This window comes from Antedon mediterranea, chromosome 11, assembly GCF_964355755.1.
Source record: "Antedon mediterranea chromosome 11, ecAntMedi1.1, whole genome shotgun sequence".
In the NCBI taxonomy this organism is placed as follows: Eukaryota; Metazoa; Echinodermata; class Crinoidea; order Comatulida; family Antedonidae; genus Antedon; species Antedon mediterranea.
Window position 1 is genome coordinate 8,647,170 of NC_092680.1, and position 22,763 is coordinate 8,669,932.

At 34.1% G+C, this 22,763-nt stretch overlaps 4 protein-coding genes across 4 annotated transcripts; 2 read left to right on the forward strand and 2 right to left on the reverse strand.

Annotated features, from left to right (window-relative positions):
* Nucleotides 1-1,163: 1,163 nt before the first annotated feature.
* On the reverse strand, nucleotides 1,164-4,039 carry LOC140063082 (stAR-related lipid transfer protein 5-like). The gene is made up of 6 exons (XM_072109516.1): nucleotides 3,973-4,039; nucleotides 3,732-3,851; nucleotides 3,068-3,117; nucleotides 2,638-2,770; nucleotides 1,768-1,979; nucleotides 1,164-1,638 (listed from the first exon to the last, which is right to left on the reverse strand). Exons 1-6 carry the CDS (start codon nucleotides 3,994-3,996, stop codon nucleotides 1,491-1,493), a joined length of 687 nt encoding a protein of 228 aa, XP_071965617.1. The 5' UTR covers nucleotides 3,997-4,039; the 3' UTR covers nucleotides 1,164-1,490.
* Nucleotides 4,040-4,481: 442 nt separating this feature from the next.
* On the forward strand, nucleotides 4,482-9,881 carry LOC140063115 (uncharacterized). Its single transcript, XM_072109552.1, has 9 exons — nucleotides 4,482-4,632; nucleotides 4,938-5,076; nucleotides 5,243-5,356; nucleotides 6,897-6,951; nucleotides 7,380-7,589; nucleotides 8,130-8,321; nucleotides 8,425-8,517; nucleotides 8,629-8,701; nucleotides 9,036-9,881. Exons 1-9 carry the CDS (start codon nucleotides 4,567-4,569, stop codon nucleotides 9,633-9,635), a joined length of 1,542 nt encoding a protein of 513 aa, XP_071965653.1. The 5' UTR covers nucleotides 4,482-4,566; the 3' UTR covers nucleotides 9,636-9,881.
* A 228-nt stretch (nucleotides 9,882-10,109) lies between these two features.
* LOC140062557 (NADH dehydrogenase [ubiquinone] iron-sulfur protein 4, mitochondrial-like) lies at nucleotides 10,110-13,785 on the forward strand. The gene is made up of 5 exons (XM_072108824.1): nucleotides 10,110-10,252; nucleotides 10,634-10,703; nucleotides 11,174-11,349; nucleotides 11,564-11,637; nucleotides 13,515-13,785. Exons 1-5 carry the CDS (start codon nucleotides 10,194-10,196, stop codon nucleotides 13,619-13,621), a joined length of 486 nt encoding a protein of 161 aa, XP_071964925.1. The 5' UTR covers nucleotides 10,110-10,193; the 3' UTR covers nucleotides 13,622-13,785.
* A 560-nt stretch (nucleotides 13,786-14,345) lies between these two features.
* Nucleotides 14,346-22,594, reverse strand: LOC140062873 (ADP-ribosylation factor-like protein 15). Its single transcript, XM_072109255.1, has 5 exons — nucleotides 22,453-22,594; nucleotides 18,646-18,790; nucleotides 17,329-17,388; nucleotides 16,546-16,754; nucleotides 14,346-16,364 (listed from the first exon to the last, which is right to left on the reverse strand). The coding sequence occupies exons 1-5, from the start codon at nucleotides 22,513-22,515 to the stop codon at nucleotides 16,209-16,211; spliced, it is 633 nt and encodes a 210-aa protein (XP_071965356.1). The 5' UTR covers nucleotides 22,516-22,594; the 3' UTR covers nucleotides 14,346-16,208.
* Nucleotides 22,595-22,763: the final 169 nt, after the last annotated feature.

Consider the following 22,763-nt stretch of genomic DNA (forward strand, 5'->3'; position numbering starts at 1 on the left):
CGCATCACATTGCACTTGGATGGCTTGGGGCCCATGGGCCTAGCTAGCCTACTACTACTAGACGATTGGCCCATAAATAACAAAACCCATCCTATCAACCAAAACTCCTAAACAATCTAAACCTAAAACGTTCTACAAAATCGGCTGTAAATATTGAAGCAAAACAAGGTCCGATCGCCGTCCACATGTATGGTGTCCCGATCGTCAAGTAGGCCTAAAATAGGCTTAGTTTACTCTCCAAAAAAGCGGATACTCATGCATCAAGCAAGTAGACCAGGTAATAGGAAGGAGATCTAGCTGATCCGGCCCACTTAAAAATTGAGCTAGCTATAGTGTAGTAGACCCTATGCGAATTGATACTACCAGGCCTTTTACTATAGGCTGCACTACAAAAATATTCCAACTCTCTCATTCGAGCTATATTATCTATACCATTCCGGTAGGTCGAGTCGACCTTCAATCAAATACTGACGTACATCGTTCATGTTGTGATTATAGACGGGGTATACTCGACCCGACCAGTTTGGTATTGTATATTGTATCTGCTTATCACGTGATGATGCCAGGCATGGTGGGCAGCAGAGAGAGCACGTGTGTATCGTCGTCTCGCTCGATCGATCCTCAGCAGGAGGAATGTACAGTATACGTTACGCTTCATTGATTTTGATTTTTCCCTAAGTCGGTGCGAAAATCGGCAAACGTAAAGTGCAAACATATCTAATTTTTCACTGTTTTGATGAATTTTCATAAAAAAATTGACTTTATAAATGGGAAGACCGACTAATATTACATCAAATGAGTATAATTTTACAAAAGTAATTGATATGGTTAATGATAACGAGTCGTCGGAAGATGGACCATTTCACGAATTTCCTATTTTGTAACCACAGTGTGATTTTGCCGTAGCTGCACTTGTAATCTGGCCTGATTTCACAGCCTTCGTTCTGCTTCACTGGGCGCTTATATAAATTGAAACTTTTACCGTTCAAGAGACAAACAAATATATTTTACATTTTTTACTATTCATTTTAAACCTGGAACCCCCCTTTAAGAATGAAAAATATATACTGTATGACAAACTCAGTAGGTCCTATCTCTTTTATTTATATTTTAATTAGGGGCCTATTATAATACATTTTCAAAATAAAAATAGCATAAGTTGTCATAATGTTGTTCCTTTTTTCACCTGCGGCGCGTCTCCTTGATCATGTATTTTGTTTAATATTAATATTCTTTTTTTTGTTTGGCCTTTCATTATAAGAAGAATATACATAATGTAATTTGATCATGCTTGTTCCAAATGTTTTCATTTACAGTCAGGGGGAAAATGGCAAAAGATTTCCTACTTTCTAGGATTTTTATTAGATAATCTATATTGTTTTGACAACTCTTGACCACAGTGCTGATTTTTCCATTTTTCCTCTAATTTAGTGTGACGTGGAGATGAATCTTAGTCGTATTCGTTAAGTAACGTCACCATTAAACAACATTTAAACTTTGGCGCTTTCTATATCCTTAATCAGGTCTTTGAACACGCCGATTATATGAGAGCCCGTAGCAGCCTCCGTCAAATATCGCGGGATTCGTCCATTCGCCTCAGCTTGAGCTATGTACGTCAAATTTGTTTTACATCGATCTCTATGAATAAAAATATATTATATAGTAAATAATACTCAAATCAAAGAATGTTCTATTTTTTTTAATCATATATGAGGTTTTAACGTGTGAGATAGTTAAGTTTAGTGGCTTGCTATAAACCCATCTTACTTGTGTTTTTTTAGGAAGAATCCTGATGGATGAGTCGTTCCTCTTACGTAATCGTCTACAGGAGGGTAGTCCTTGTGATCAATACTGCAAGAGTTGACGCAAGTAAGGTTCAGTTCTGAAAACGTCTTAACTACGTCAAGATGAACGAAGTCTCGGTCAGAGATCAGTCCCTGGAGAAGTTTTGTCGCAGAAACTTTCGATACTGTTATGTTCTTGAATACAACAATGACAACATTCGGTAGGTATTACAAATAAAATATATAGACCGTTATTGTAATAGTAAATAAAGATTATTATATTTACACTTTAAGAAAGTGAAACTGATAGTTGGCGAAACGTCAGGTAAATAAAATAATCGTTATTTACTATTACAATTACGGTCGAGATATAATTAACTATTATATTTTAACATTATTTTCCTATTTGACATTTAAAACTGCTTCAACGTACGCCTATTGCTAAAGCTTGGTTCCTACCGGACGCAACTCAAGTTTAGGCCTATAGATAGTTAACGCACGAGATTCGACATCCACACGACGCTGCGATATGAATGATGATCCACGTGCATGTGAAAATAAGCAAGCGTTATCACTTGGAACGCAACGCAACTAAGCGCATCAGAAGTTTACAAGCGACAGCCGGGTAATTGGCCAATTAACGGTGCGCTTTCGTCCTTCCTTGCGTTGTGTCCTTGTGGCAACCAAGCTAACTTTAACACATCCATAATTAATATGTGTTTGTGTATGGTCCCGTCATGAATTTAACCATAAAATACTTTTATTTCCAACAGCAGATGTCTTTTTTTCTCTACACACATCCGTATTTAAAATGTTTTTATGACAAAAAAAAACAAGATACAATTATTTTTACCTTAGTTACATCAATAAGAACAATACATTCAGAGACACTGGAATCCCACTTCTGTCGACGTCCATGTGGCGAAGGTAACAAATAAGACAATGCCTTTTCAGGTTCTAACTCCAGTACACAGTCACCACGATACCTAAAAAAGTTTAACGAGGTATTAGGCAATTAAAAATCATTTTGTTTAATTTATAATTGAGTAATTATAGTTTTGAAGACCCATAATTGAAATATATAATTCGGCAGAGAAATTGGCAGGAAACGAAATAATATATAATAATAATAATATAACTGTATTGCTCAATTTGTTCGCAATTTAGTTTTTAAAATAAATGTATAAACTGTTTTTAAGTTTATTTGTCGACCGACCAATTATTCGTTTTTCCTGATTACCGTCTAGGCCTACTTGGTGTTAATATTGTGGTTGGTAACTTACACATTTCCAGCAAAATCTCTGGATTTCTTGCATGAAACAGTCACATCGTCCTGAGATAAGATAAGATTTTATTTGTCCAAAATTAATTGTATTACTTTCTTTAGGACTACTGCAGTATTGTCACGTGATTAGTCGAGTAAAATCAAATATATGATTTTCAAATACAGTTATGTTTTATATGACATATTGATCTCTGTTCTTCGGAATCAATAGTACAAACAGTCAATCTGGTCCTATACGCATAATAACAAAGGATAATCCCTGATTCAATAATAAAATCAATATGGATGTTTAATCTTTCAATTATTCTGAAACCATAAAATGAACAAAAATGTTATGATTTGAAATGTATAACAGAATAAGAATCAAAGTATATTAAAACAGCAAGATTAAGTGAATTCCTAAAATTTAACGATTCATAAATATGCAGGTTACCTTACTACTACATGACAAGTTAAGCTTTATTCCTATTCCTGTCAAAATTTAGGTTGTGTGGCATTTAACATATCTAGGAACTATTAGGAATTGTATTGGCTCAACTTTTGACCCTCTCTTAGAAATTCTTAAACAACCGCCAGACGACGTGTATGGAAGTAGGTCTAATAGTCTCTTGTTTCTATGTGAAAAAATGAGAAAACAAGAATAGATGATTACAATGACAAACCTCTACTTTAAGGAGTTTCCATTCTTCTTCGTGGTAATATTCCAAAACACGGTCAGTTAAAACATCTGCAAGTTCGGGAAAATTAAGTGCACTGTCCATTTCAATCCTCTTTTTGGATATCTGTGGAATTAATGGTTCAGCTAGATTAAATAATTGCCAACCCAACAAGAATGCGAAATAAGTGTATAAGATCCAGTATATATGATAAATAGTAAATTAATATATTGTCAGTGTACAGTACCTTGGGATATATCAATTTTATCATCCACAATTGTGAACAAAAATGATGCACAGCTGAGTGGCACAGATTGTGTGTTCAAAATATGACGTCATAAACACCATATCAAAGCTCTTGTTTTGTGACCGCATCACAAATCGCATAAAAACCATTGATCCGTACATAGGAGCAAATTCCACTGAAGTCGGAATCTTTTAAAAAAGCATCGTTATTCCTAATCAATTTTTAATGGAAAATCGTGGAACTTTTAGAAATGCCTTGTAAGTTGAAGAAAATGTTGGTATGCCTAAAAGATAGTTTTTTTCAGATTAGCTTCTGGTTTATATTATAAAAAAAATTAAATTAAAATGTTTATATCATGCCTGTGTCATGTGTACAATCAATAATATTGATTATTAAACGAATATCGAATTCTCAAAAAAAGAATAATTAGTTCCACATTTTAATCATAGCGCCCTCATAAGTTTATTGACAAATTAGAGTGTTTTTCAGGACACATGGAAAGACTACGCAGTGTCTGTTGTTTTACTACGTGACAACTTTTATCTGCAATATTAAACATCTTTTCGACATTTTACTAAGATTCATTTCTAAATTATGGGGAAATTAAACGTAACAATGTTAAGATACCTCTCAAAAGAGGATTTCAGAGTTTTAACTGCTGTAAGTAACTGTTTATTTATGGTAAATCCTATCCATATAGTTAGGCCCCAAGAACTAGGCTAGGCCCTAGCTAGGCTAGTACTAGTAGGCCTACTCAGTACTCTCTCTAAACGTACGACACGACAATAACCGTACGGAGAACAGAGGCCTATCCTAGCTAGCCTAGGCTTGGTAATAATATATAGACTAATCAGAGAGATAAGAAAACTGCTAGCCTAAATAGGAAAACCTGGGAGAGTAGGCGTGAATGATACTTTTTTAGATTGTGTATGGATATTTATTTGTTGCTTGTCAATTGTTTAAAGCTGGAAATGGGAATGAAAAATCATGAAATTGTACCATCTGAACTTGTAGCCTCAATTGCCAGCCTGAAACATGGTGGTTGTCATAAGATTCTGAAAGAACTGGTTACAAAGAAACTAGTCGCATGGGAGCATGGAAAATGTAAGTAACTTCTGTTTTAGTCTCAAAACTTGATTATTGGTGTTTTGCACTGTTGATTGAGAAATAAACCATATAATGTATTTGCTCTACTGTAATTATGTTATCCGAAATAATACTTGTATATTAACTCTTCTAAACTTCAACAGCATTTGTTTGTACATTTCAGCACCAGGTTACCGTCTGACTTATCCTGGCTATGATTACCTCGCGTTAAAAGCTTTAGCTACTAGAGATTCCATTGCGTCTGTTGGAAATCAAATTGGAGTTGGCAAGGAGTCAGGTAAGTAACATGCATTGTAGAAATAAAGTTAATCAATGGATGAGGTCAAGTTATACCTTGAATATACCTTGAACCGTAGGACTTTGAGAACTAGCTCATTTGTCCCTCCATTGTCATCAATGAGAACTCCTCGGTAACATATGGGCGAAACTTGAGATGGTGGTCAGACCATAACTTTGCAATGCCGGTTTTGAACTTGTTAATCGTTGGTTCTGTCACAATATGGTTTGGTAGCGAGTTCCAATCATTTATAACTCTAACTGCATATGCTCTTTTTCTAATGTTTTTATTATATTTGGATTTCGATACCTTAAAAACATTCCCCCTTTTTTGCTGGTATTTAGATCTTTGAAATAATTTTCCTGCCTCGATATTATCAAATTTATGAAAGATTTTAAAAGTTTGAATTAAATCCATTCTTTTCTTTCTAAAGGCTAAGGTAGGCAAATCCAGTAACTTTAATCTCTCTGCATATGGCTTACTCCTCAATTCAGACACTAACCTTGTGGATCTCTGTTGGACTTTTTCTAAACGATTGTAATCTTTCTGATACAGAGGTGTCCATGAACTACCACCATATTCCAATATAGGTCTGATCATAAATTTGTACAGATACATATAACTCTTACTATCAAGATACTTGAAAGATCTAGTCACCATACCGAGTATCCTGTTTGCAGATTTAACAACCTTGAAAGTATGGGCAGAGAAGTCTAATTTATGATCAATCAGTATTCCTAAATCTGTTTCTTGAGAAACAATTATCAATACCAACTTTGTTATCACCAAGGCCAATAAAGTATTCATACATCAATTCTTTGACCCAAAATGAATGACTTTACACTTGGTCAAATTAAACGGTAGCTGCCAATAGTACCCTATAGAGTTTTGCGGTGTGATGTCACGATGATAGAGGGCGCTGCATGCTTGCTAGCCAACCAAAAAATGCGTTCAATGCTACTATGTTAATAAACTGTAAAGATCTGTATTTCTATCAAATTATGTATCTTAGCTTGATTTTTTTAAACTTAAACTGTAGTTGAAGAATAAATAAATTATTAAAAACAAATATTTAGTGATCATTTGAAATTTTAATTTGTTTTTATTGAAAATTATTAAGTTTTAAAATGACTACTTCAATCAGCCTAATCTAAACCATTGGTGACCTGAGAGTCACTCAGACAGGTTGAACGCTTTTTTTGGTTGGCTAGCAACCACGCAGCACCACCTACCGTCGTGACGTCAGCACCGCAGAACTCTATGTTGATGATGCATTTTGTCTGAGTGACTAGTTTGAATGCCTAGCATGCAAACCATATGGGAAGCACCTATAATAGTGTGGCATTTTTTTAAACGCCTGTCTTAAATTCATAAGTTTATCATTTATACCATCATCTTTAATGAATACAAGTTTGGCCTATGTATATTAATTAATTAATTAACATATTAACTGACTACATGAAAAATGTATTGATGTAATATGTACTTAATTCAAACTATTTTTAGTGTATTTTTTGTCTCATTCAATATTCTTGTTTAGATATTTATATCGTTGCTAACGACGAAGAAGAACAGTTTGCATTAAAGTTACACAGGTATGTCAAAAACAAATTTCTTAAATTTTAAGGTTAATTTTGAATATCAATGTACTTTATATTATTGAATTATCTTTATTCACTCTTCCAAATACAGATTGCTTGTTAAATTAAATTAATGTTAAATTATAAACATTTATAGTTTTATCAACATTGCATAGTATAAGTCTGATTATTGCTATACTTGTAGACAAAAATGACAAAAATGTCATGCTTGTTGTGTAATCATTGTAGTAGAATTTCACACTTACAAACATTCTTTATTCCATATTCCAAGGACAATTACTTTTCTGCAGAAGACGATTGTAGCATAAAAACCAAAATGCCATTCTTAACTTCACTTTGTTTTTATGTGGAAATACATGTTGTACCACAAACCTTATTTTACTATATATATATTTCTAACAATCACTATCTTTATTTTGCAGACTTGGTAGGACATCCTTTCGAAAGTTGAAAGAAAAACGTGATTATATGGGGAAAAGAAACCATGCATCGTGGCTCTATCTATCACGTCTGTCCGCTATGAAAGAATTTGCGTTCATGAAAGCATTGTATGACAGTGGCTTCCCAGTACCAAAACCAATAGACTTTAACAGGCATTGTGTTGTTATGGAACTCATAAACGGATATCCATTGTAAGTGCAACCAAAGAATATAATATCAGAAAAATGAGCAATCCACGGTTTACCTATATAACAGTAAGGTTTGCCATACTGAGTAACGCTTGGTTGATTTTTGTTGTTGCTGTTCAGCCTGTATTTGTGAACAGTGAACTAATAGCATGGTGGTAAATGATTTTCTGTAGAAATGAATGTACACTTATATTTATATGTGTTTTATAAAATGTTTTATAATCATAATTCTATTTATTTATGAAATGTATAATATCTCTAAAATCTTGTCTTCTTTATTCTGTATACATCCACCCTCTTGAGGGCGGGCATCCACGCTCTGTTACAAATTTCTAATGCAAAAATCGTGGATTTCTCTTCCTTCAAACTCAACTTTAAGTTTGTCTTTTTAAAAAGGACATATTCAAGCTTAATTGTTTAGGTACGGTAAACGGTGCCTCTGCCTTAACCTCTCGACCATTTGATTATTTTTACGGTAGTATTTCCTTGTATTTTTGCTATGGATTTAAGTGTACCGATTTTAAAATTGCATTTTTCTTTTAGAAATCAAGTGTCGGATGTTAAAAGCCCAAGCAGTTTGTACAATGACCTGATGGAGTTGATAGTTAAATTGGCCAATCATGGACTCATACATGGAGACTTCAATGAATTTAACCTTTTAGTTGATAGCAATGATAAACCAACATTGATTGACTTTCCTCAGATGGTGTCAACGTCTCATTCAAATGCTGAATGGTAATTTTTGGTTACTACAGTAAAAATATTCTATTCTTTTTGGTTCTAGATTGTAACAGCAATGTTAAAAATTGCATAAAATTAACATATTTTGTTTTCGTAGGTATTTTAATAGAGATGTACAATGTATTCGGGATTTCTTTATTAGAAAGTTTGACTATGAAAGTGAGCTGTACCCAACATTTGATGATATCAGGTTGGTTAATTTTATTTTTATTTACACACCTTTTGAAATTACACACAAGAGAGAATTGTATCAATGTTGTTATTGAGCACAATAATAAGTCTTACTAATTTAATATTTCAGACGAGAGACCTCTTTAGATGTTGATGTATCAGCAAGTGGTTTTACCAAAGAAATGCAAGCTTCACTTGAGAAGGTATGACATTTAAGATCATTATTTACAATTATACACATCTGTTCTGAGAGGAAGGCCAATAAAAAGGGTTAGGTTTGGACACAAAAGAAGTCTAACTCTAAGGAACAACATTTGCCCTCCTTTAGGAAAAATTGGAAAAAAATAATTTGTGCCTTAATGGTCTATGTAGATAAATATATATATTATTTATGAGCTAATATCTACAGTTTAATATTGGGTGTTTTAAAGCACAAATTTTGCCTTGTAGTTTTTAAATTGTTTCCCTATGAAATGCAGTGGTGCTGGAAAATACTTTGCTGCAGAATATTTTTCATATTTCAATATTTATTTATAGGCTCAATTGTCACCTGAAAAGGATGCAGAGGAAAGCACAGATATAGCATCAAATTCTATAGAAATTCAAGTAAATGATGAATCAAGTGAAGAAGATTCAAATGAGGATGATGATGCTGATGATGAAGGGGATGATGATGAGTGTGATAGTGAAGGAGCAGACAAGGAATCTAATGACAAGAATCATTATACTATCACTGAAGTGAATAATGTAGACAAATCTAAAGAGATTGAATCAGGGTTTGAGGATAAAGACAATTTGATACAAAAACAACAATGTGATAGTACAAGTAGTAAAGATGATAGTGACATCGATTTACAAGATTTAAGTTTAGACAACAAAATGTACAAACCACATAGGAATCAATCAAGTTTGAGCCATGTGAATTCACACACTCATTCTCGCACCGAGAGCACTAGTTCAAAACAATCACAACAAGTTATGGGAAAGGATATTGTGAGAGCAAAAGTTAAAAAGAGTTTACAAAAAAAGAGAACGAGTGAAAGACGGAGGTTGCGTACAAAAGGTGAAGCTAATCTAGTTACAGGTAAAAAGAGGGAAAATGCTGATACTATAAAACAAAGTATGGACTGGTTTTAGATATACAAAATGCTGATACTATAAAACCAAGTATGGACTGGTTTTAGATACAATACAATTGTATTACTCATTTTGAGTACAAAAAATTATGCTATATAATCAAGGCCTTTAAATAGGTCTTTTACTCGCTTGAATTTGTAAATCATTTTTATCCTAGTATGTATTACATAGAGTAAGAAATTATTGTTGTCATTCCTACAAAGATCAAATAAAGATTTTTTTTTATGAAATTCTTGTTTTGTATTATTTGTTGTATAATGTGGAATTATTATTCTGAAATAAATCATTATTTGCCCTTACAATTGTATGTGTTTTTTGCTATTACGGTTTGTTATTGTATTGGAAATAATATTTTATTTTCAACCAGGATACATTTTTGACGCAAAGTGTAGCAGAGGCGAATCCAGGATATTGAATGAATTTATGTAAATTAATTATGTGCATTCTTTAAATGAGAAAGCGCCCTCTCTATGACAATAGTTTTTGATTTGTTTTTGGTTCTCTATGAAAAAAAAATAAGGGAATGAAAACTGTTGTTAATTGTTTTTATTTCTAAGTATGGCTTCTTTAATAAGGGTAGGATTTCGAAGATCTTTGGCCATACGACAACTATCGAGGTATAGTTTGGTATATTTTTGTTGATTATTAATCTTTAATTATTCGGTTATTGCTAGCCACTACACTTTTGCCGGACCCGGCCTAGCTAGTCTAGGTTAGGCCTAAAAAAGGCCTCCCAGCGCGCAGCCTAGCTGGCTACTGCAGATACTACAAGCCCGGGCTTAGCCTACATATATGCCCATTCCCTTACGCCATTTAAAATTTATTTATGCATATGTATTATTATATTATTATTAATGCACATTTAAAAATTTGTGCAAGGAAGGTTTTGCTCAAAATTCATTATTAGACATTCCATAATAATGATTCATTTTATATATACAGTATTTTTTTTGTTACAATGTTGTACAACTACAATATATAGTTTTCTTTGTTTTCAGACCAGCCTCCACAACTGTGCAGAACACAGGTCAAGATGAGTCAAGTATTAGTGAAGTTAAAGAACGTGTCGTAAGTAATGTATTGTAGTACTGTATTCAGATCAGTGTTGTACAGTAGTAACACCCTCCCCTTGTTGTCAACAATTGTTTTTTGTGATAACAAATTCTACTGACTGATTTTCCAGCCGCATATTGCTTCCGGGACTGTGTGATGTACATACATGTACGTTATTGTGAAAACGAACATGATGAAGTGTATCGATTGAGAACTCTGTAATGACTTTTTTAAAGCATAAAACAATGTTTTATTTATTTTTTTTTAAGGAGGCGGCAGCAGCGTCCAAAAAGGAAGCAGGCTGGGGCGCTAAATATTAATATTTTTTATTTTTCCTTACAGTTCAGTTACTTACACAAATCTTCACTATACTGTATATTGGAAAATAAAGTGTTCTTAAATTGTATTCTATATCCCTCTTGGAATTAAATTGATATTATTACATTTTGTTATAACCTAACCAATTATTTTATAACAATCAACAGACCGACATTCGTGCAGTATCTGGAATTCCTGAAGAGCATATAAAGACAAGAAGAGTGAGAATATTTGTACCGGCTAAGACAGCTACACAGTCAGGAACGAATGACGTCCATTGTTGGAAACTTGAATTTGAAACCAGGGAACGATGGGAGAATCCTTTAATGGGCTGGACTTCTACGTAAGTTCCATTTTTTATTCAAAGTTACAACATATACCGTAGGCCTTCACAATCACAACATTGTTATGTTGCCCATGCCAGACTACTACTTTTTTCTTAAATTGCATGCATGAGTGAACTAACTTTGCATAGGTGCATTGTGGTACAGTGCATTTTTAGTATGAATTGATTCTGATAAATATTGTATCATTTGTTTAACTTTTTTTCATTTCAGTGGTGATCCATTATCTAATGTAGGTCTGTTTTTTGATACTAAAGAACAAGCTGCAAGTTTTGCTGAGAAAAATGGTAATTACTAATTTTGTACGCATTATATTGTAGACTGTTTACTCACCTGGGAGTATTAGGGACACTAAACACGACGGTTAGAGGAGGACGACAAATATTCTGTGTTCGTAAAATCATATACAGTCAACAGTAGCCGTTATTAGTTACGCACACTTGCGCGAAGACAGCAACGACCAACAGTATCTCTCTCCGATCCCTGTCTGTCGTGGCGCGGGGTCCTTCTGAATCGCTTGGCTCTGGTGATACAGCATAGGCTTAGCCTTCCTAGCTTGAGGCTAACAACGCTTTTAACACAGTCATTTTAACCCAATAAAATGTTATTTCATTAAACAATTAAATTAGAAGTTCAAATATTATTTAGCATTTAAGTGTAATTTGAACTGTATATTTAAGGTATACATTATTTCTAGTCGTTCTACATAAACAGGAAAATGGCAACTTTATTGTCCTCAAAAAGACGACAGAATTTCACGCTAAGCTCTATGGAACGCCTCCTCTGCCTTCAGTTCACAATGGTCATGCAGTACACACCAATGGTCATGCAGTACACACCAATGGTCATGCAGTACACACCAATGGTCATGCAGTACACACCAATGGTCATGCAGTACACACCAATCGTCGTTCACATTTATCATGCAGTACACACCAATGGTCATGCAGTACACACCAATCGTCATGCAGTACACACCAATGGTCATGCAGTACACACCAATCGTCATGCAGTACACACCAAACATCATGCAGTACACACCAATCGTCATGCAGTACACACCAAACATCATGCAGTACACACCAATGGTCATGCAGTACACACCAATTGTCATGCAGTACACACCAATCGTCATGCAGTACACACCAATCGTCATGCAGTGAAATATTGCGTAATTTATACCGCCACCTATCGACAAAATCGAATATCACGTGACGTTTATTAGACGGCTGTAAAACTAGGCCATCGACTCTAAGATTTCTTTTATGTTTGACATACTGTACTTATTTTAACCGCTACACATCTCTGTGAATGCTCTGTTTTTTATATATACAATAATTTATTATGCGAGACACAGGCGCGGCTAGGAGGCCATTGCAATTATTGAATTCCATAAAAGAAGTTTAAATAGTCTTAGTTTTACAGCCGTCTAATAAAACTCACGTGATATTCGATTTTGTCGATAGGTGGCGGTATAAATTACGCAATATTTGACTGCATGACGATTGGTGTGTACTGCATGACGATTGGTGTGTACTGCATGACAATTGGTGTGTACTGCATGACAATTGGTGTGTACTGCATGACGATTGGTGTGTACTGCATGACGATTGGTGTGTACTGCATGACGATTGGTGTGTACTGCATGATAAATGTGAACGACGATTGGTGTGTACTGCATGACAATTGGTGTGTACTGCATGACCATTGGTGTGTACTGCATGACGATTGGTGTGTACTGCATGACGATTGGTGTGTACTGCATGATGTTTGGTGTGTACTGCATGACGATTGGTGTGTACTGCATGACGATTGGTGTGTACTGCATGACGATTGGTGTGTACTGCATTACGATTGGTGTGTACTGCATGATAAATGTGAACTGAAGGCAGAGGAGGCGTTCCATACAGCTCTGCCCACTTTGTTAAAGCTCATGCATAAATTATTCATGAGCACCGTCCTGTGGCTTTCCATCGTGTTTCGTAAAGTCCCTGTTGTAATTTCTAAACAAGGTTGTTAAATGAATATTTTTTTCTCTACCTATGTTTACATACTTTACAAACCTGGCAAGTTGTTTACTTTTAAAGGATGAAAAGGGTACAGTATACAAGATTTGTAGAAAGATAACAGTTAATTTGGAGTATTGCAATTTTATATATTTCAGGATGGTGGTATGAGATTGAAGAACCAGTAGGAAAGAAGCCAGTAAAACCAAAGTCTTACGGCGCTAATTTTTCATGGAGTAAACGTACGAGAACTAGTACAAAATAATTTTAGATTATAATATTATTAATTTAGTAGAATGGTTGAATGCTTACTCACATAACCCAAGCAAATAACAGGAAATAGTAAGTGAGTGATGATGTGCTGAAATGACTTGTAAATGTTAGTGTTTCTAATGGAGTAAAAAACATTAAAATATTATTGTTTGTTGACTTTTTCTAATTTCTTGATTCTTTATGCGTATTCGACTTGGCTATTTTGAGCAGATATAGCTTTTCAAATTCCTCGCTGTTTATATGTAAGCATTGGGAGTAGATCACCACAATATGTTTGTGAGTGACCACTCAAATTGAGTTAAATAGTGAAATAGTTCGAATTGAGTGTTGCTACCTGGGAATCAGATACCTCACTACTAGTCGTTTATAATCAACCATCACATTGGGCAATATCGATCGACGATAATTAGATAAATAAGAATTTTTCACACCTGAAACAAAAGACATTTAAAAAGTTTTCATAGGATAGCCATCTATGCTGCCTTTGATGAAAATTATATTTTCATACGTCCAATCAAATGACGTTATGATTGGTAAGAGCAATAATATCATGACTATACAACGATGTTATTGTTTTACTGATCATGATGTCATTTGATAGGATTTTTAAAAAAATCATTTTTATCAAGACAGCATAAATGATTTTCCTATAATTCTAGAACAAAAACTTATCTAATTTCTTTTGTTTTATTCAAGAAAAATGTATGTTTATCGTCGATCGTTATCGTCCTAGTGTAAATGGGCCTTAAGCCTACATTTGTCTAGAATACAACTGATTACCTCTAGTTGTAGTGATACAGCATTGTGATTGCATCAGTTTCATTTAATTACTACTTATTGTATTATAAACTAGAGGCTCTAGAAAAATGTAAAATATTCATGCGATGACTTTGTTGCGTTTCTTCCAGGGTTGATTTAGGGTCACTAAAAATTCCTCTTTATAGTAATTTTCCAAACAACATGATTTAATATGTATTTCGAATAAACTACATAAGCACTTTGGTTTACATTATATTTAAAATCAAACAGTACAAGCATAAGTAACTAATAAATACTGTACAAAATATTACATATTAAAACATTCTAGTGTTTATAAAATGTACAAAGGTATAATAACACAAGATAAAACACAAAGCACCATTTATAAATGGTTAATAAAATATGTTACAGTAGTGAGTACTGTAATGAAAATAGTGAATTCATAGCATTAAAGCACATGCAAAAACTTGAACAACAGATTAACAATATACAGTAGTTTGAAATTGCACAAAAGAAATAATTAAGTAGAAAACATGATAAAACTACTGTACTACTAATATATCTCAATATTAACAAATTATCTCATAAAAATGCTTTTAAACACATGCTTTGGCAGGACGATAGAAACAACCTAAATACTGAAAACACTTGGCGCGCACATCATATATTAAGTTTTCCTTTAAAAACAATTGATTCTATTGTTATTGGACTATCGCCATGATCACAGAATGTTGGAAAATGAATTTAAATTTTTGGCAAGTTTAAATTGAGTCAAATTCCAGCCAATACATTAAGTTCATTCAAGGTGTACAGTAGTTCTAGAACTATCTGGGTGCCCAGATGCAAGTTAAACAAGACATTTAAAGTATTCAAGGTGTACAGTAGTTCTAGAACTATCTGGCTGCCCAGATGCAAGTTGAACAAGACATTTAATGTAGAGCTTTATTACCGATACTTTTCTAGGCATATCAAGTGACGTGGTAATGACACAATTGAACTTGCATGTAAATATCTACAAAGTACAAGTCTAATGTAAAGTAACATTGATGAATTACATGTACGGTTGTCCACACCAATAGCTTCATCCATTCACTAAGAGCCTACTGCTGTTAAATCATCTTCATACATACATCAGAATGTTATCTTCATATTCAATTGGGTCATTCAATTATTTCAGCCTTGTATTTTGGAATGAACATTTGACATTCTTTATAATAAATTAATGATTAAATACTTGGTAGAAAGAATTTTAAAATAGAAGAAATTATGAAAATTTGTACAGCAGTAAATTAATTCGGTAAAATCTCCCAATATATACAAAAGCTCTTATATACAAGCACCATTCAGGTAGTTAAAATTGATTTTTTTAAATTTTACACAGAAACAGGCAATCGTATCACTGACCTGCTGCTATTTCTCCTATTTCTCCTATTGAATGTTTCTACAGAATACCAACGCTCTAAAATGTCAAATTGATAAGTGCAGCACGTATTTTATCCGACTGCATTTATGACTTTTATGTGTTTTAGAGATGAACTTAGAAAATTGACAATTTATAATGTTAGACTTGAGTTGGTATCTTTAACATTCTTAACACCATTGGTTCTCAATTACTGTAAGCATACATATTGATGCAATAATAATCAAGTTGGTGCAGCCCTAGCACAATCTCTTATACTGTAGTATTCATAATTGCAAGAGGTTATTGCAGCCAATCAGTTCAATTATGAACATCCTGCACAATTTACTGCAGCAACTTCAGGGAAAACCCTATATAAATAACTCAATTACTACTGTAATTAAAGTAGAATACAACTACTTCATATACGATTTGAATCTACCTCATCTACACCAATAAGTAATTGTATAAGCCTTGTAAAACCACTGCGAACTGTTGAACTGTCATTAATTGAACTAGCATGCACTATCCATGGACGACCATCTCCTATCATCTCAAGGTCCAGCAACTCAGTGATCTGAATAAAATGATAGCAATAGTTGATTGCAAATCAGCAGCCAGAACATTACAATTATATAAATCCAAAGGCAAATTTATTATTATCGGTGCTATATTTCAAAACGTTTTTAAAAAACACAAGTTATCAATATCAACTGTCATGTCTTGACATGGGATAAAAACCATCTATAAATATTTACCTCTTCAATGCTCCTTGCTCCTTCTTTGTCCTGACAATGTGCCAACACCAGCAGTGGTAACCCTTTCAATGCATTGTTACAGAGAGCAGCCTTCATTTCATCACCTATCATCTGCAACTGGTCTTCAGTACTTGCAGAATCCACAACAAATATAACCGCTTCAGCTCCATCAAAGTAACGATTCCAATACTGCCGTACTTTATCACCACCTGAAAACAAAATATGTGAAATATAAATTTGTTTGTATCTCTCTCTCCCATCCTCAGTAATGCACTATTCAATTGTATGACCCACTATACGACCCCCGGGAGAGGTGCGTCATTTGAGTAAAAAAGTGACCTACTGAACCCAAAAGGGACCAAGACGGACTCATTATGACGCACTGTGACCATGTTGTTTATGATATTTAGGTGGTAAAGTGACGGACATTGACACACCATTGTTCATTGATGTGACGTACCTTCTAGGTTTTTTGACGCACCCCTGCGTCAGTAATTATTTGTAAATGACGCACCTCTCCCGAGGGACGTATAGTGGGTCATACAATTGACAAGTGCATAATGTATCTAAAACCTTATTGGTCAAGCTCATAGTCCAGACCTACAATACATTATGTCACAGTATGAAACAGATAATCTTTTGTTCAGACTCACTCACGGATGTAGTTACTGTACAAAATTTAAGGGTAGTTGGAACAATATTTTAAATATGAGTAACAACTACTGTACATTCGTGTTTATCACCATTTAAATTATATTTAGTAACAAGACTAGAATGACAAACCTCCAAGTTCTTTAATGCTTAAAATGGCATCATCAAATCCAATAGCCTTGATACTAAAACCTATTAAAAGTAAACAAATATTACACAATACATTTACACTTTAATTGTTTTTATTGATAAGAATTACTGTAAAAGGTGCAAATAGTCAAATTTGCAAAATAAAAATGAAAATATACTGGCTGCAGGATATATGTTGTAGGGACTCAACTTAAATTTTTTTTCTGTTTAAAACAAACTAATAGAGAGAAATGGCGAACCGACGTCTAAAATCCGAGTGGGTATAAAATCATAACAAACCGTTGAGGGCGACACATTTCCTATGTTTATACACGTGAATCATGGCGTTGTCTAACCAATGTTGTGGCTGTAACGCTCATAATTCTTGTTGTATTTGTGTATTTACACAATAAAACAATGAAATATGTATAAAAGTCATCCATCATTCACAATCATATTTCTAAAAATATCTCATATCTGTAAGTCTACATTAGACTAGGCCTATAGTATTATAGTAGAATGGTGTTATCAAGTATTCATTACTGGCGGTAGCCCCCCTGCAGGAAGCATCACTAGCCACATAACAAAATGTCAGTTGTCAAGCTGAAACTAATGCTAGGCCTACATCTACTAGAGATGCTCTATTTAGTCTTACTACCTAGCTAGGAGACGCCTAGCAGCACCCTAGCTAAAGTAGTAGTAGTAGTACAGTATGCAATAACGAATTTCCAATATTATTTAATATTATTATAATAACCGATAATCCGTGCTAGGCTCGAGGTACTACAGCATACAAGCCAACTATCTAGGGCCTAGAGCTGGGTACAGTATATAACAAAAACGCGTCTTAATTCAATCCAAATTAAAATAAAATATGTTAAGATTTGCCCATATAACATTAAAATTGTTAAGGGTGTTGCAAAAAAAAAAAGATACTGCTATTATGTGTGTTAAACGTTCTTTTCTACCTTCCTTTTTAACTCAACCCATCGGAATTTCCCATCATACAAAAACATGTGGCGAAATGGTTTGTTTACAATCTATACCCACTCGGTGAAATTTGAGTGACGTCATCGCGGTTTGCCATTTCTCTCTATTTAATCTCTCTCTTTTAAACTTTTATACATTATTTAATTTTTTTATTTTTTACATTTATTTTCTGTATTTTGTGTATGTAAACACGCTAGAGAATTAATATAATGAAATAATATATTAAATGCTTAAACTTTCAATAATATTAATAATTCAGTAATTTTAAATTTTTTTACTATTAGTTTCTTAAATATTTTCAGGATACTACTACTGTATAGTGTCTCTTACCTACAGTTGGTACAATTGAACTTTCATCTTCCCCACACAAGTTTGTTAAAATTGTTGTCTTGCCAACGTTAGACAAACCTAAACACACAGCTGAATATTCAGGTCTAGATACTGGTGGTTGCTTGCAACATAATGCCTGGCAGCACTAAATACAAATGGTTTAAAACTATAGTATTATATTGAATCAAAATATTTGTGTCAACTGGATGAACTTGAATTATTTTGTAGGCATTTGTAAATCTTAAATGTACTGTGACTCAAAGTAGGCCTGCAAGCAATATTTACTGTAGTAACTAATATTCACATTCGTATACTATTGTGCTTTACACACAATGCCTCTATCTCTTCACATTATTACCCCAATAATAATAAGTTTTTTATCAAACATGATGACGTATGACAACATATTCGCTCCCATAATGCAGCTAGTAATCCTGAAACGCAATTAATTAATTGTGTTTTGACCTTAATTAAATAATACTTTTTAAAAAACATTAACAATGAAACAATATTCAATAATTGAATTATTAATTATTAAACATATAAAATTACTTTAATTTAAAAAAAAGTTTATTTATTATACAAGCAGTAATAGATGCACGCCTAAATCCTCTCTTAAGTTGTAAATAAAGCCAGCCAGGGTCCAAAGATTTTAAATCAGGCATGCAATGGACAGTGTCCACCATCCAGCTAGGCCTAGTGCCAGTGTGAGTGGTGTTGCAAGCTAGAGTACTGTAGAGCTAGTACTAGTAGGCCTACCTAGCTAGAGAGTAGAGATGAGATGAGCCATATGCAGGCCTCCTAGGCCTGGCCTATAGGCCTCTCTAGTCTACTTAGCCTAGACCTAGGCATAGTCTTTTTTTTTAGTCTTAGAATAGAGAGAGAGAGGCCTAGCCTACCTAGTAGTAGTAGGAGGAGCCTATTATTATGGGATCCAGTCAAGTCGCCCCATCGCAAAGTCGCCCCATCGCAAAGTCGCCCCATCGAAAAGTCGCCCCATCGAAAAGTCGCCCCATCGCAAAGTCGCCCCATCGCAAAGTCGCCCCAACGCAAAGTCGCCCACGGTTTATTTTGGTAGTTAGTACGCTGTTTTAATCATCGGTTGGGTTTGACATGGGTTGATTACTTTGGTCGCGCTAAAAGTCGTATACATTATAATGTTTATCCTATTATACATAATTTGTGTTTTAATTTTTATTTTACAGGTTTTAATGGAGTGATGTGCTTTTTAAAAATCATTAGAAAAATAGTTCCTTGTTTGAAAGTTCTAAAAAGATTATCCTTGATTTATAGCTTCAAAAATTTTAATTTAATATGATTTTAAAATTAGTTACCAGAGCCACAATTACGAATCTTTCTTCAACCTACGCGTGGATACCAGCTCATTTTTTAGGATAATATAATAAATGTATAAATGTGTAGTAGGCCTTCGTATAGATTACAATAACAGCGTTGTAAGAGTACAATGAGTGTTATAGGCTTATTGATCATTTTGCATTTTTTTATTGACAAGTTATGTGTCTATTGTTATTTTATTTTATTTCATACTCATCCAACAGCGAGTAACCCGCCAATTACAGGATGGATAAACTATTTAATAATTTCACAAGATGCTCTACATAAACAAAGACTTATTATTAAGTCTTAACCCTGACATATGACAGGACTTGAACCCAGGACCCTTAGATTGGTAGCCAAGCATCATAACCACCAAGCCACTTTTCTAAATGAAGAAATAAAAAATACTCCAAAAAAAAAAAGGATTTCATCGCCGATATGATCGTTTTATACATGCAGGTATTTTAGCAAAATTAAAACGCTACATTTTGACCATGGAAAAACCATCGTAGAGTATCGTGTGCGTGTTTTTCAAAAAGGGGGCGTGTTTTTTAAAAAGGGGAATCCCCGACGGTCAGCAGAAAGACGTAGCAGCTGTGAGAAAACAGATACCAGAAGGCGCAGCTCTGATTGGTTTCAGATTGCGAGTCGCCTTTTATTCAACAGTACAGTGATCATATCATTTTACTGAAGAAATTCTTTTCAACCCTTTTGGTAATATATAGAACATTCTAATTATCATGCCTAATAAATATCCTCATATCGGGTGTTTATTTAATTTTAAATTAAACAAGACAGTGAAGAGACACGGAATAATACATACACGGACGTACGACGAATACACACACGCACGCCGTCATCATTTACGACATAAGTGGTTATTTGATGCAATTTTATAATGGATATAATGATGGGATTGCCTTTCAAGGATTATAATCAATGTTAATTGTAATACTAATAATAGTAAACTGAATATTTATAAATAAATTGTTTTACGTAATTTGTTGCATATAAAATAAAAGACACAGACGTAGCCTACGTTCCCTATCAAATATTTCACATTTAAATAATTATGTACTGTTAAATGACATTATGCCGAATAATACTATAATCTTAAACTTATGTTTACAAATTGTCATTTTTTAAGGCACACATCTTTCTCATCATAAACCTGTAAAATAAAAAAAAACTCCGGTGGGGTTTCACCATCTTCAGATGGTGCGTTGCATAGTGCGACAACGGCTGAGTAATTACGGGGTTTCCCTCTGGTGAGCTCAGTGCGACCGCGGAGTGATTAGTCGGGGGCTTCCTCTCGGCGCTACTGCAGTTTCGCACCACACCGTTATATCTTCGATTTCTCACCTAAATTTTTTTTGTTACACTCACAACATAATATTATGTAACATGTTTATACGATTCGACCACTTACGAAGTAATTTTTTTTAAATAACAATACTTTTCAAACATTTTAAACAATACTGAACTCAATGTCAACACACTGCGAAATGTTCGCCATCTTATATTTATCACTTAATTGCCAGAATGTATGCTTCATTTTCCCCAAAAAATGTAGAAACTATAGAGGCCAGTGTTATAAAATCCGATTACACATATATAGGCCTAGGCCTATTTAGTTTTGAAAGGCAACAAATATTTTCAGCTGGCGAAAGAGAGGTTTAATTAATATTTCATTATTAATATTAGTATTATTATTCATATTAATAGGTCCTATCAATGTTTTATGTACAGACTCATATCGTCGCCGTTTTGATATGTACAGCTAGCTGGTTCTTTATAAAAACCACTCTTTGCAGTTTAAAAATAAAAACAGAAAATAAAATATACATTGATTTCTGGCAATTTTCTGATTCTAAAATGGCCACAGTTCGATCGAGGTATTCGCGGAAATGGAGCTGTTTTGAAAGGCATTTTTTATTGTGATAAAGGTAAATATAACGGTGGCTAAATCATGGAAACATGTTACATAATGGCCCAAAATTGTATGATGTGGGTGTGAGAAAAAAATTAAGCAATAAATCGAAGATTTAACAGTGTGGTGCAAAACTGCAGTAGCGCCCTTCCTCTCTGCTGACGATCGTGTAACTGTCCTGAGACTACATGGCGGGGCTTCCCATTTTAGGCCTATGCCTACACGTTCCGTGTTATTTTGTGTATCATTGCGACATTTTACGCACTTGTAAACTATTTTAACGTTTTGGGGCGACTTTGCGATGGGGCGACTTTGCGATGGGGCGACTTTGTTTTGGGGCGACTTTGCAATGGGGCGACTGTGTAAGGGGCGACTTTGTATGGGGCGACATTGCGATGGGGCGACTTGACTAGCGTCCATTATTATATGCCTACTAGGCTAGGCCGCCTAGTATCTATATAGGCCTAGGCCTATAGGCTAGCTAGGGGCTAGGCCAACAACACTATAATGGTTTCTATAGCTGTTTCAGTTATACTTACCGTGTAAAAACAAATCCTACATGCTCCTACTAGAAACCCACATGACTCACATAGATTAGGCATATTGCTTTAATCTCCTTTTTAATATAAAGTTTAGAAAATTGGAAAAATCATTGCAAAATCAAGATACCGCCGCCGCCCCCAAACAATTTTTTCTCTCTATAGTTTTCTTTAATTCTTCTATCTGAATAGGTTAGTCTTTAAAGTACAGACTTTAAAAAGTGTCTTAAAATACGGCGGCTGTACACACCTTATTTTAATAATAAAAGATTCTCAATTACGTCATAGTTTAATGAACCAATTGCAGAGGC